The 13,450-nt window shown below is 39.9% G+C and overlaps 1 protein-coding gene across 9 annotated transcripts in view; it reads left to right on the top strand.

Annotated features, from left to right (window-relative positions):
* The window catches only part of MEF2A (myocyte enhancer factor 2A), a 530,557-nt gene that overhangs the window by 235,042 nt on the left and 282,065 nt on the right, over positions 1–13,450 (top strand). For all 9 annotated transcript variants that reach the window (XM_053717613.1, XM_053717606.1, XM_053717612.1 and 6 more), the window contains exon 2: positions 2,489–2,677. In XM_053717613.1, coding sequence (XP_053573588.1) covers positions 2,624–2,677 — 54 coding nt within the window. In that variant the 5' untranslated portion in view covers positions 2,489–2,623. The remainder of the gene's footprint in view (positions 1–2,488; positions 2,678–13,450) is intronic.

Below are 13,450 nucleotides of genomic sequence, written 5' to 3'. Positions count from 1 at the left end.
CAGAAAATCCTTGATAGGGCCTATTGGTTAAAGCCTGGAGAGACAAGAAAAAGGCACAAGCATAGCCCAGTAGCGTTTGAACCAAGGAGATAGGACTATAAAGTTGCACTTACAGGAAGCGAAGCACCACCAGGTGCAATATCAGCAGTACTGGGACCTCTCAGCCGCCCGGTGGACTGTGGAATCCAACAAGCAGGATAACGAATGTCCCAAATGAGAAAAAATGATGAACAAAAGAGAAAATATGCCCCCAGCGAGAGCAAAAAATGGATGGTAGCAAGTGTATATTTAAAATACTTTTATTAAAAACAAGCGACGCGTTTCTCAGCCACCACAGGGCTGTTTCTTCAGGCTATAAAACAATGTTAAAACACCCTTGCTATATAACAGGGAGAGGGAAGTAGGCTTGGCTCTGATAGGGCAATTAGTTAATGGGTTAAGTATTAGCACCTGTGTGTACATATTGATAATTAGTTGATATAGCAACCTCTGTATACAAATCTCTCACAGGTAGCATTCAAAACATTTACAATTGTATCAACATTAAATACATCTATATACAAAACCTACACAAACTCATATCACAATATACCAAACGAATTTATACATACAATTAAAATCTAATAGAATACATAAAAATGTATATATGCTTATAAACTTTAAACACTTGATCAACAATACATGAAAAACCCTGTATGATATTTGGGAGCATAAATACTGTGTCACCAAAAACATCCGCTGTGTATACAAAGTCAAGTCCTAGCAGGATGCTTCTCTTATATGTGCCACGCTATCTGCACTGATATAATACATTTGTTAATATCAAACTATAATGAGTATCTGCTAACATCGTGAACTTATTGTACCTACTAGAATAGTAAGTGTAACATAGGGATCAGGGCTTGAGCAGAGCGATTTTTATATATGGATAGTTTTAAAAAAGTGCATTGTGTCTAACAAACACAGAGACATTGTGAACTCACTGTTTGTTGGGACGCCATTAAGCCCCGCCCTATCAAGGATTTTCTGGATCTGACGTTAAGCTGGCGGTGATCAGTGAGCTGGACCACTGCTTAGGTTCCAGTTTGCTACAATAGCACCATTTGGGTGCGCCACATTTGTGAGTATATTTTATCCTGTCGGTTCTGTGTTTATGTGCCTTGACGTTACTAGGCCATGTTTGGCGCCTCTGTTGCTTTCTTTCCTTATCTTTGGTATCAAGGATAAAGGAACAATGTAGGTCACAAGTTGGTATTCCAGCCTGTGCCAATGATGTTTGCTTTGGTTTTCTGTTCTTAAAATACCTATAAAAAATTTTTTAAATCCGTTATTTGTGCATTTGTTTTGTAAAGTTACCGTATTTAATCTAGAAAATGCTATAGAGTTTAATATTTTTTTGTTCATAAAATCTATGTTCTTGAAGATTTGTATTTTTAAGAGTTAAAGGGACACTCAATCAAAATTAAACTTTAATTATTCAGATAGAGCATGCCATTTTAAAAAAACTTTCCAATTTACTTCCATTAACAAAATGTGCACAGTCTCTTTATATTTAAACTTTTTGAGTCACCAGCTCCTACTGAGCATGTGCAAGAATAAGTGTGTATGCATTTGTGAATGGCTGATGGCTGTCACATGGTACGTGTATGCATTTGTGATTGGCTGATGGCTGTCACATGGTACAGGGGGAGTGGAAAAAGACATAACTTAAATAAAAAAAAAAATCTACTACTCATTTTGAACTTCAGACTAAATGCTATTGCATTGTCTTGTTATCTTGCATTTGTTGATTATGCAAACCTACTGTGTTGACTGGTCCTTTAAGTGGTTTTTAGAGTAGTAGGAATTACTTTTACACACTACGAGTGTTAATATTCTTTTTCATATAAAGTTTTTTTTCCTCAGAGGGGAATTGTGAAATAGTTTGTGGCGTGTTGTTACCCATAACAAAGATATAAAAAGTATTGTATTGGGTAATAGAAGTTGGTGATATAAAAATATTGTTGATGTTCCTTTTAAAATGTCATGAATCAGTTAGAGCATGCAACTTTTAAACAGCTTTCCAATATACTTCTATTACCTAATTTTGTTGAAATACATATTTAAGTATGCTGATGAGCAGCAGTTCACTACTGATTTGATCTCTGCATAAATATGTCTCTTGTCATTGGCTCACCTTATGTGTTTAACTTGTTTCCAGTAGTGCATTGCTGCTCCTTCAACAAAGGTTACCAAGAAAATGAAGAAAATTTGATAATAGAAGTAAATTGGAAAGTTGTTTAAAATGTTATGTTCTATCCGAATCATAAAAGAAAAATGCTGGGTTTCATCTCCCTTTCACAATCATTTCCAATTCAACTGATATTTTGTTATAGAAGAGTTACACAAAATATTATCTGTACTTGTTTAGTATTTATAATAGCTTTTATGCAAGTGAAAATGTGTGAGCCTTCAATTCTCTTGTTTAATTATCACATTATGTTTCTAGGTTTTCAGCTTTGAAGAAACATTTTGGAGTGTGCTAAAAGCACTTGAAGAATGTGGCTGATAATGTATTAGGGTTCAAGAGAAGACTATCGGTGGATTATAAAGTTTGTTGTGAATTGTGTAAAGGAGACTGACAATGGGACGAAAGAAAATTCAGATCACACGGATAGTAGACGAACGTAACAGACAGGTATGATAAACAGTTGGACTATGTGTGTAATAAATAATTCCAGTGGCAGGAAGTTTATTGGTGCATGGGAGGGTATATTCCACTAGGTCTGTTTCTACATAACATCAGTGTAAATACTAAATCAAATCAATGGTTCATGAGCTAGCATGTTACATGTTACAATCAAACATAGATTATAGATATTATCACAGTTATGTGGTTCAACATTTATCTTTAGAGAAAAAATGATGTATGTGGATCATATAGATTATTATTATTTATTAATTTAGAAAGTGCCAACAGATTCTGCAGTGCTATCCATGGGTAACAAAGATAAAAGGACAATACAATATAAGACACCAGACAAAATTTAACAAACAAATACAGGGGGAATTGGGAGCCCTGTTCCTGTGGGAACATACAATCTAGATGGGTAGGAGGGTGAGAAACGGGAGGACTGCAAAGGTGGGAATTATGTTAGTGTAGAGTTAGATGAGGGCAGCTATTAGGCAAGTGGAATACATTTGTTACTGATTTGGTGATAGGCTTATCTGAACAAGAAGGTCTTTAGGGAGCGTTTAAAGGAGGAGAGATTGGGGGAAAGTCTGACAGCTTGAGGAAATACGTTCCAGAGGGTTGGTGCTGCACGAGAGAAGTCCTGTAGTCTAGCATGGGAGGAGGTGCAAGGAGTAGATCATTGTTTGATCTTAGGGGACGGGCTGGAGTATATTTGTTGATGAGTGAGAACAGATAGGGGGGAGGGGGCTGCATTGGTAAGGGCTTTGTAGCTCAGAGTGAGAATTTTGAATTTAATTCTGCTGTGAATGGGGAGCCAGTGAAGGGACTCACAGAGGGGTGCAGCAGATTCAGAGCGTCGGGAGAGGTGGATTAGCCTAGCAGGAGCATTTAGGATGGATTGAAGGGGGGAGAGGTAGGAGAGAGGAAGGCCAATTAGTAGGTTATTGCAGTAGTCAAGCAGGGAAATTACTAGGGAATGGATTAGCTGTTTAGTAGTTTCAGCATTTAGAAAAGGACAAATTTCTCCAACATAGGTGTGTCCGGTCCACGGCGTCATCCTTACTTGTGGGATATTCTCTTCCCCAACAGGAAATGGCAAAGAGCCCAGCAAAGCTGGTCACATGATCCCTCCTAGGCTCCGCCTACCCCAGTCATTCTCTTTGCCGTTGCACAGGCAACATCTCCACGGAGATGGTTAAGAGTTTTTTGGTGTTTAAATGTAGTTTTTATACTTCAATCAAGTGTTTGTTATTTTAAAATAGTGCTGGTATGTACTATTTACTCTGAAACAGAAAAGAGATGAAGATTTCTGTTTGTAAGAGGAAGATGATTTTAGCAAACGTTACTAAAATCGATTGCTGTTTCCACACAGGACTGTTGAGATGAAGTAACTTCAGTTGGGGGAAACAGTTGGCAGACTTTTCTGCTTGAGGTATGACTGGCCACATTTCTAACAAGACTTTGTAATGCTGGAAGGCTGTCATTTCCCCTATGGGGACCGGTAAGCCATTTTCTTAGATTAAGTAAAAGAATAAAGGGCTTTATAAGGGCTTAAAAAACTGGTAGACATTTTTCTGGGCTAAAACGATTCTTTGCTAAGCATATTTGGCAGATTATAACTCTTAATAGTTATTATAATCTTGGGGATTGTTGTTAAAAAACGGCAGGCACTGTATTGGACACCTTTTTCAGATGGGGGCCTTTTCTAGTCATAGGCAGAGCCTCATTTTCGCGCCACTAATGCGCATTTTTTTTTGGAAAGCAAGGCATGCAGATGCATGTGTGAGGAGCTAAGAACCACTGAAAAAGCTTATAGAAGGCGTCATTTGGTATCGTATTCCCCTCTGGGCTTGGTTGGGTCTCAGCAAAGCAGATACCTGGGACTGTATAGGGGTTAAATGTAAAAACGGCTCCGGTTCCGTTATTTTAAGGGTTAAAGCTTTCAAATTTGGTGTGCAATACTTTTAAGGCTTTAAGACACTGTGGTGAAATTTTGGTGAATTTTGAACAATTCCTTCATGCTTTTTCACATATTCAGTAATAAAGTGTGTTCTGTTTAAAATTTAAAGTGACAGTAACGGTTTTATTTTAAAACGTTTTTTGTGCTTTGTTGACTAGTTTAAGCCTGTTTAACATGTCTGAACCATCAGATAAGCGATGTTCTATATGTATGAAAGCCAAGGTTTCTCCCCATTTAAATATATGTGATGATTGTGACATAGTGTCCAAACAAGGTAGGGACAATGATGCCACAGATAATGATATTGCCCAAGATGATTCCTCAAATGAGGGGAGTAAGCATGGTACTGCATCATCCCCTTCTGTGTCTACACCAGTTTTGCCCACACAAGAGGCCCCTAGTACATCTAGTGCGCCAATACTTATTACCATGCAACAATTAACGGCTGTTATGGATAATTCTATTGCAAACATTTTATCTAAAATGCCTACTTATCAGAGAAAGCGCGATTGCTCTGTTTTAAACACTGAAGAGCAAGAGGACGCTGATGATAACGGTTCTGACATACCCTTACACCAATCTGAAGGGGCCAGGAGGGAGGTTTTGTCTGAGGGAGAAATTTCAGATTCAGGAAAAATTTCTCAACAAGCTGTACCTGATGTTGTAACATTTAAATTTAAATTAGAACATCTCCGCGCACTGCTTAAGGAGGTATTATCTACTCTGGATGATTGTGACAATTTGGTCATTCCAGAGAAATTATGTAAGATGGACAAGTTCCTAGAGGTTCCGGTGCCCCCCGATGCTTTTCCTATACCCAAGCGGGTGGCGGACATAGTAAATAAGGAGTGGGAAAGGCCCGGCATACCTTTTGTTCCTCCCCCTATATTTAAGAAATTATTTCCTATAGTCGACCCCAGAAAGGACTTATGGCAGACAGTCCCCAAGGTCGAGGGGGCGGTCTCTACTCTAAACAAACGCACTACTATTCCCATAGAAGATAGTTGTGCTTTCAAAGATCCTATGGATAAAAAATTAGAGGGTTTGCTTAAAAAGATGTTTGTTCAGCAAGGTTACCTTCTACAACCAATTTCATGCATTGTTCCTGTCACTACGGCAGCGTGTTTCTGGTTCGAAGAACTAGAAAAGTCGCTCAATAAAGAATCTTCGTATGAGGAGGTTATGGACAGAGTTCAAGCACTTAAATTGGCTAACTCTTTTATTTTAGATGCCGCTTTGCAATTAGCTAGATTAGCGGCGAAAAATTCAGGGTTTGCTATCGTGGCGCGCAGAGCGCTTTGGCTAAAGTCTTGGTCAGCGGATGTGTCTTCCAAGACAAAATTGCTTAACATCCCTTTCAAGGGTAAAACACTGTTTGGTCCTGATTTGAAAGAGATTATTTCAGACATCACCGGGGGAAAGGGCCACGCCCTTCCTCAGGATAGGTCTTTTAAGGTTAAAAATAAGCCTAATTTTCGTCCCTTTCGCAGAAACGGACCAGCCTCTAATTCTACATCCTCTAAGCAAGAGGGTAATACTTCTAAACCCAAACCAGCCTGGAGACCGATGCAAGGCTGGAACAAGGGTAAGCAGGCCAAGAAGCCTGCCACTGCTACCAAAACAGCATGAAGGGATGGCCCCCGATCCGGGACCGGATCTGGTGGGGGGCAGACTTTCTCTCTTTGCTCAGGCTTGGGCAAGAGATGTTCAGGATCCTTGGGCACTAGAAATAGTTTCTCCGGGTTATCTCCTGGAATTCAAGGAACTACCCCCAAGGGGAAGGTTCCACAGGTCTCAATTATCTTCAAACCAAATAAAAAGACAGGCATTCTTACATTGTGTAGAAGACCTGTTAAAGATGGGAGTAATTCATCCAGTTCCAATAGGAGAACAAGGGATGGGGTTTTACTCCAACCTGTTCATAGTTCCCAAAAAAGAGGGAACATTCAGACCAATTTTAGATCTCAAGATCCTAAACAAATTTCTCAGGGTTCCATCGTTCAAAATGGAAACCATTCGAACGATCCTTCCTACCATCCAGGAAGGTCAATTTATGACCACGGTGGATTTAAAGGATGCGTACCTACATATTCCTATCCACAAGGAACATCATCAGTTCCTAAGGTTCGCTTTTCTGGACAAGCATTACCAGTTTGTGGCACTTCCATTCGGATTAGCCACTGCTCCGAGAATTTTCACAAAGGTACTAGGGTCCCTTCTAGCGGTTCTAAGACCAAGGGGCATTGCAGTAGTACCGTACTTGGACGACATCCTGATTCAAGCGTCGTCTTTGTTAAAAGCAAAGGCTCCTAGCCTTTCTCAGATCTCACGGATGGAAAGTGAACATAGAAAAAAGTTCTCTGTCCCCGTCAACAAGAGTTCCCTTCTTGGGAACAATAATAGATTCCTTAGAAATGAGGATTTTTCTGACAGAGGTCAGAAAATCAAAACTTCTAAGCTCTTGTCAAGTACTTCATTCTGTTCTTCGTCCTTCCATAGCGCAGTGCATGGAAGTAATAGGATTGATGGTTGCAGCAATGGACATAGTTCCTTTTGCACGAATTCATCTAAGACCATTACAATTGTGCATGCTCAGACAGTGGAATGGGGATTATACAGACTTGTCTCCGACGATTCAAGTAGATCAAAGGACCAGAGATTCACTCCGTTGGTGGCTGATCCTGGACAACCTGTCACAGGGAATGAGCTTCCGCAGACCAGAGTGGGTCATTGTCACGACCGACGCCAGTCTGGTGGGCTGGGGCGCGGTCTGGGAACCCCTGAAAGCTCAGGGTCTATGGTCTCGGGAAGAATCTCTTCTCCCGATAAACATTCTGGAACTGAGAGAGATATTCAATGCTCTCAAAGCTTGGCCTCATCTAGCAAAGGCCAAATTCATAAGGTTTCAATCAGACAACATGACGACTGTTGCATATATCAACCATCAGGGGGGAACAAGGAGTTCCCTGGCGATGGAGGAAGTGACCAAGATAATTCAATGGGCGGAGGATCACTCCTGCCACTTGTCTGCAATCCACATCCCAGGAGTGGAAAATTGGGAAGCGGATTTTCTGAGTCGTCAGACATTCCATCCGGGGGAGTGGGAACTCCATCCGGAAATCTTTGCCCAAATAACTCAATTATGGGGCATTCCAGACATGGATCTGATGGCCTCTCGTCAGAACTTCAAGGTTCCTTGTTACGGGTCCAGGGATCCCAAGGCGACTCTAGTAGATGCACTAGTAGCACCTTGGACCTTCAACCTAGCTTATGTATTCCCACCGTTTCCTCTCATTCCCAGGCTGGTAGCCAGGATCAATCAGGAGAGGGCTTCGGTGATCTTGATAGCTCCTGCGTGGCCACGCAGGACTTGGTATGCAGACCTGGTGAATATGTCATCGGCTCCACCATGGAAGCTACCTTTGAGACAGGACCTTCTTGTTCAAGGTCCATTCGAACATCCGAATCTGGTTTCCCTCCAACTGACGGCTTGGAGATTGAACGCTTGATTTTATCAAAGCGTGGGTTTTCAGATTCTGTAATAGGTACTCTGATTCAGGCTAGAAAGCCTGTAACTAGAAAAATTTACCATAAAATATGGAAAAAAATATATCTGTTGGTGTGAATATAAAGGATTCCCTTGGAACAAGATAAAAATTCCTAATATTCTATCCTTTCTACAAGAAGGTTTGGAGAAAGGATTATCTGCAAGTTCTCTGAAGGGACAGATCTCTGCTTTATCTGTTTTACTTCACAAGAGGCTGGCAGCTGTGCCAGACGTTCAAGCGTTTGTTCAGGCTCTGATTAGAATCAAGCCTGTCTACAGACCTTTGACTCCTCCCTGGAGTCTTAATCTAGTTCTTTCAGTTCTTCAAGGGGTTCCGTTTGAACCCTTACATTCCGTAGATATTAAGTTATTATCTTGGAAAGTTTTGTTTTTGGTTGCAATTTCTTCTGCTAGAAGAGTTTCAGAATTATCTGCTCTGCAGTGTTCTCCGCCCTATCTGGTGTTCCATGCAGATAAGGTGGTTTTGCGTACTAAGCCTGGTTTTCTTCCGAAAGTTGTTTCCAACAAAGATATTAACCAGGAGATAGTTGTACCTTCTTTATGTCCGAATCCAGTTTCAAAGAAGGAACGTTTGTTACGTAATTTGGACGTAGTCCGTGCTCTAAAATTCTATTTAGAGGCCACTAAAGATTTCAGACAAACATCTTCTTTGTTTGTTGTTTATTCTGGTAAAAGGAGAGGTCAAAAAGCAACTTCTACCTCTCTTTCCTTTTGGCTTAAAAGCATTATCCGATTGGCTTATGAGACTGCCGGACGGCAGCCTCCTGAAAGAATCACAGCTCATTCCACTAGGGCTGTGGCTTCCACATGGGCCTTCAAGAACGAGGCTTCTGTTGACCAGATATGTAAGGCAGCGACTTGGTCTTCACTGCACACTTTTGCCAAATTTTACAAATTTTATACTTTTGCTTCTTCGGAGGCTATTTTTGGGAGAAAGGTTTTACAAGCCGTGGTGCCTTCCGTTTAGGTAACCTGATTTGCTCCCTCCCTTCATCCGTGTCCTAAAGCTTTGGTATTGGTTCCCACAAGTAAGGATGACGCCGTGGACCGGACACACCTATGTTGGAGAAAACAGAATTTATGCTTACCTGATAAATTACTTTCTCCAACGGTGTGTCCGGTCCACGGCCCGCCCTGGTTTTTTTAATCAGGTCTGATGAATTATTTTTTCTAACTACAGTCACCACGGTATCATATGGTTTCTCCTATGCATATTTCCTCCTGTACGTCGGTCGAATGACTGGGGTAGGCGGAGCCTAGGAGGGATCATGTGACCAGCTTTGCTGGGCTCTTTGCCATTTCCTGTTGGGGAAGAGAATATCCCACAAGTAAGGATGACGCCGTGGACCGGACACACCGTTGGAGAAAGTAATTTATCAGGTAAGCATAAATTCTGTTTTTGGAACTATTGCGTAGATGGTTGCGACAGGATGAAGAGAGCAATTGGATGTGGGGTATGAAGGGCAGATTGGAGTCAAGTGTAACTCCTAGGCAGCGGACTTGGGACAATGGGGAAATAGTGGTGTCACCAACAGTGATAGAAAAGTTAGAAACTAGACTATAATTAGATGGGGGGGGATTAGAAGAAACTCAGTCTTGGACATGGTGGTGAGAGGCCATCCAGGTAGAAATGCCAGATAAGCAGTCACTGATGTGGGAAAGGACAGACGGAGAGAGTGCAGGGGTGGATAAGTAGATCTGAGTATCATCAGCATAGAGGTGATGGTTGAAGCCATAGCTACTGATGAGTTTACTCAGTGAGGAAGTATAGATAGAGAAGAGTAGAGGGCCTAGAACAGAGCCTTGCGGTACTCCAACAGACACAGGCAATGAAGAGGAGGAGTCGCCAGCAAAGGAGACAGAAAATGACCTATTAGAGAGATAAGAGTGGATCCAGGAGAGGGCAATGTCACAGAGTCCAAGGGAGCTGAGAGTCCATAGGAGGGGATGGTCAACAGTGTCAAAGGCAGCAGACAGGTCGAGTAAGATAAGTATAGAGTAGTGGTCATTGTTTTTAGTAGAAAGAAGATCGTTAGTAACCTTGGTGAGGGCAGTCTCAGTTGAGTGTTGTGGACGGAAGCCAGATTGCAAGGGGTCAAGCAATGAGTTGGAGGACAGGAAGTGGGTTAGGTGATCGAAAACTAGTTTTTCAAGGACTTTTGAAGCTAGCAGAAGTAGTGATATGGGGCGGTAGTTTGCAGGAGAATTGGGGTAGAGGGAGTGTTTTTTGAGGATGGGGGTGACCTTTGCATGTTTGAAGAAAGATGGAAATGAACCAGTAGTAAGGGATCGGTTGAATATGTGAGTAAGAGCTGGAGTGAGGGTAGAAGACAGAGAAGGTATTAGATGTGAAGGGATAGGGTAAATTGGGCAGATAGTGAGGTGTGAGGAAGACATTAGGGAACATTTTTTGAATAAGGTTGCAGAGGATCCACAGTGTGCAGATTTCTGTGGGGGCGGGGGGGAGGAATAGGTTTAGCATGCACATTGATAACGTGCTCACTCCCGTGGCGTTGCTGCTGACACTGCACTAACTGGCTAAAATGCAAATTGTGAAGAAAGAGAGTCCGTGGCGCCACAGGCTAACTTTCTAAACAAACAAGTATTAATCGACAAAGTGTAAAAGTGAAAAAAGTGTAAAAATCCAACGATAATATTTAATGGTCTTTATAAAATATATTATAAAAATTTAAAATTTTAAAAAAATAAATAAAATGAAACTCTGGATGCACAAATTATCAAGCAAACCGAAAACTACAGTTGATGATCTAATGGCTACAAACTAACATACCAGTTGATGATATAGCAAACACTAAAAGATGGTATTTATAAAAAGCATAGATTATTTAATAACAATAATACAAACATAAACATACACCGGTGTATAAAAACCTCTTACAATAGTACAAATATAAAAATAGTGATGTAGATGGACTAAGAATGGATGCAATATTATTCAAAATAAGTTTGTTGAATTCGCAACAATGTGTATGGATCCGCTACTACCTTAGTCCATCTATTTGTACTATTGTAAGAGGTTTTTATACACCGGTGTATGTTTATGTTTGTATTATTGTTATTAAATAATCTATGCTTTTTATAAATACCATCTTTTAGTGTTTGCTATATCATCAATTGGTATGTTAGTTTGTAGCCATTAGATCATCAACTGTAGTTTTCGGTTTGCTTGATAATTTGTGCATCCAGAGTTTCATTTTATATATTTTAAAAAAAAATAAAAATTTTTATAATATATTTTATAAAGACCATTAAATATTATCGTTGGCTTTTTACACTTTTTTCACTTTTACACTTTTTTGATATATTATTTCGATTAATACTTGTTTGTTTGGAAAGTTAGCCTGTGGCGCCACTGACTCTCTTTCTTCACAATTTATACTTTTTTCACACCTTTGAGAAGTGTGAATTTGTCAGTAGGCCATTACTTTCCTTTGCTCCTCAGACCAGTGTCTAGACTCTAAACCTTCTTTTGTGGCTAAAATGCAAGTCAATAGATAATAATTAAATAGCCATGTGATCAGAGGGCTGTCAGAAGAGGCTTAGATACAAGGTAATCAGAGGTTAAAAGTATATTAATATAACAGTGTTGGTTATGCAAAACTGGGGAATGGGTAAGGGATTATCAATCTTTTTAAACAATAAAATATTTGGAGATTTTAAACAATTTTAAAATGTGCAGAATGCTTTTTTTAAATCTCATGTTAAATAAATATATTGCTATAAGCTTACTTCAAATGAACAGTTATTTTACAAAATATGTGAAACAAATCTGTATATAGCTCTTCGGTAGAATATTGCAAGTTTCTCTTACGCAGTATGTTATCGGCATGCACCCTGATTTTATGTACCTAGAGCATTGCTCAGATGTATAGAATAAACAGCTAGCTTTAAAAAACAATTCATATATAACTACCTAAGATTCTATAAAAAAAAAGACATTCTGTAAGGGGTAATGAAAGTTATACAGTTCATCATGGTCCAATCAGACTGGATATAATCACATACATATTCAAGGCAGCTCCATTTCATTGGCCTAGATATAATGGAAAGATACAAGCAAACATATGGGGGGAGTACATGTTGCATTATATTCAATGTATATCAGCTAGAAAATAAAATAGTCACGCTTACGAGAGAGAAGCATCTGCTAATGCCTATAATGGAAGCTGAAAAATCACTGTACTCCAGCTATCTTACCTCACGGCATTCCATGTTTGGACCATTCTTGCTAAATTGCGTGATAGGAAGAATGTTTGCTCTGCTTAGTCTGTTCTGCAGATCCTGGAGTTTCCCTCAATATAAACTGTGGTCACTAGATCAGGCCTTGAAACGAATCTGTGAGTTGTCTCATCCCTATGTGAAGAACATTGGAATTTAAAATTTGTGTAACACAATTCAGGTTTCGCAATGTAGATCTAATGAGATGGTTAGCGCACATGAAAACATAGTTATCTTAAGGCGCATTATTGAAATATTAAAAATAATTATAGATACTATAAAAAATATTCTATGGATATGAATTTAATATATATATATATATATATATATATATACAGTATTTCTTTCATGTAATTAGCAAGAGTCCATGAGCTAGTGACGTATGGGATATACATTCCTACCAGGAGGGGCAAAGTTTCCCAAACCTTAAAATGCCTATAAATACACCCCTCACCACACCCACAATTCAGTTTTACAAACTTTGCCTCCCATGGAGGTGGTGAAGTAAGTTTGTGCTAGATTCTACGTTGATATGTGCTTTGCAGCAGGCTGGAGCCCGGTTTTCCTCTCAGAGTGCAGTGAATGTCAGAGGGATGTGAAGAGAGTATTGCCTATTTGAATTCAATGGTCTTCTTCTACGGGATCTATTTCTCCAACATAGGTGTGTCCGGTCCACGGCGTCATCCTTACTTGTGGGATATTCTCTTCCCCAACAGGAAATGGCAAAGAGCCCAGCAAAGCTGGTCACATGATCCCTCCTAGGCTCCGCCTTCCCCAGTCATTCTCTTTGCCGTTGTACAGGCAACATCTCCACGGAGATGGCTTAGAGTTTTTTGGTGTTTAAATGTAGTTTTTATTCTTCAATCAAGAGTTTGTTATTTTAAAATAGTGCTGGTATGTACTATTTACTCTGAAACAGAAAAGAGATGAAGATTTCTGTTTGTAAGAGGAAAATGATTTTAGCAACCGTTACTAAAATCGATGGCTGTTTCCACACAGGACTGTTGTT

This window comes from Bombina bombina, chromosome 6, assembly GCF_027579735.1.
Source record: "Bombina bombina isolate aBomBom1 chromosome 6, aBomBom1.pri, whole genome shotgun sequence".
NCBI classification, from domain to species: domain Eukaryota; kingdom Metazoa; phylum Chordata; class Amphibia; order Anura; family Bombinatoridae; genus Bombina; species Bombina bombina.
The sequence above is the reverse complement of the archived record's forward strand: the minus strand, read 5'-3'. Positions and strand labels throughout refer to the sequence as shown.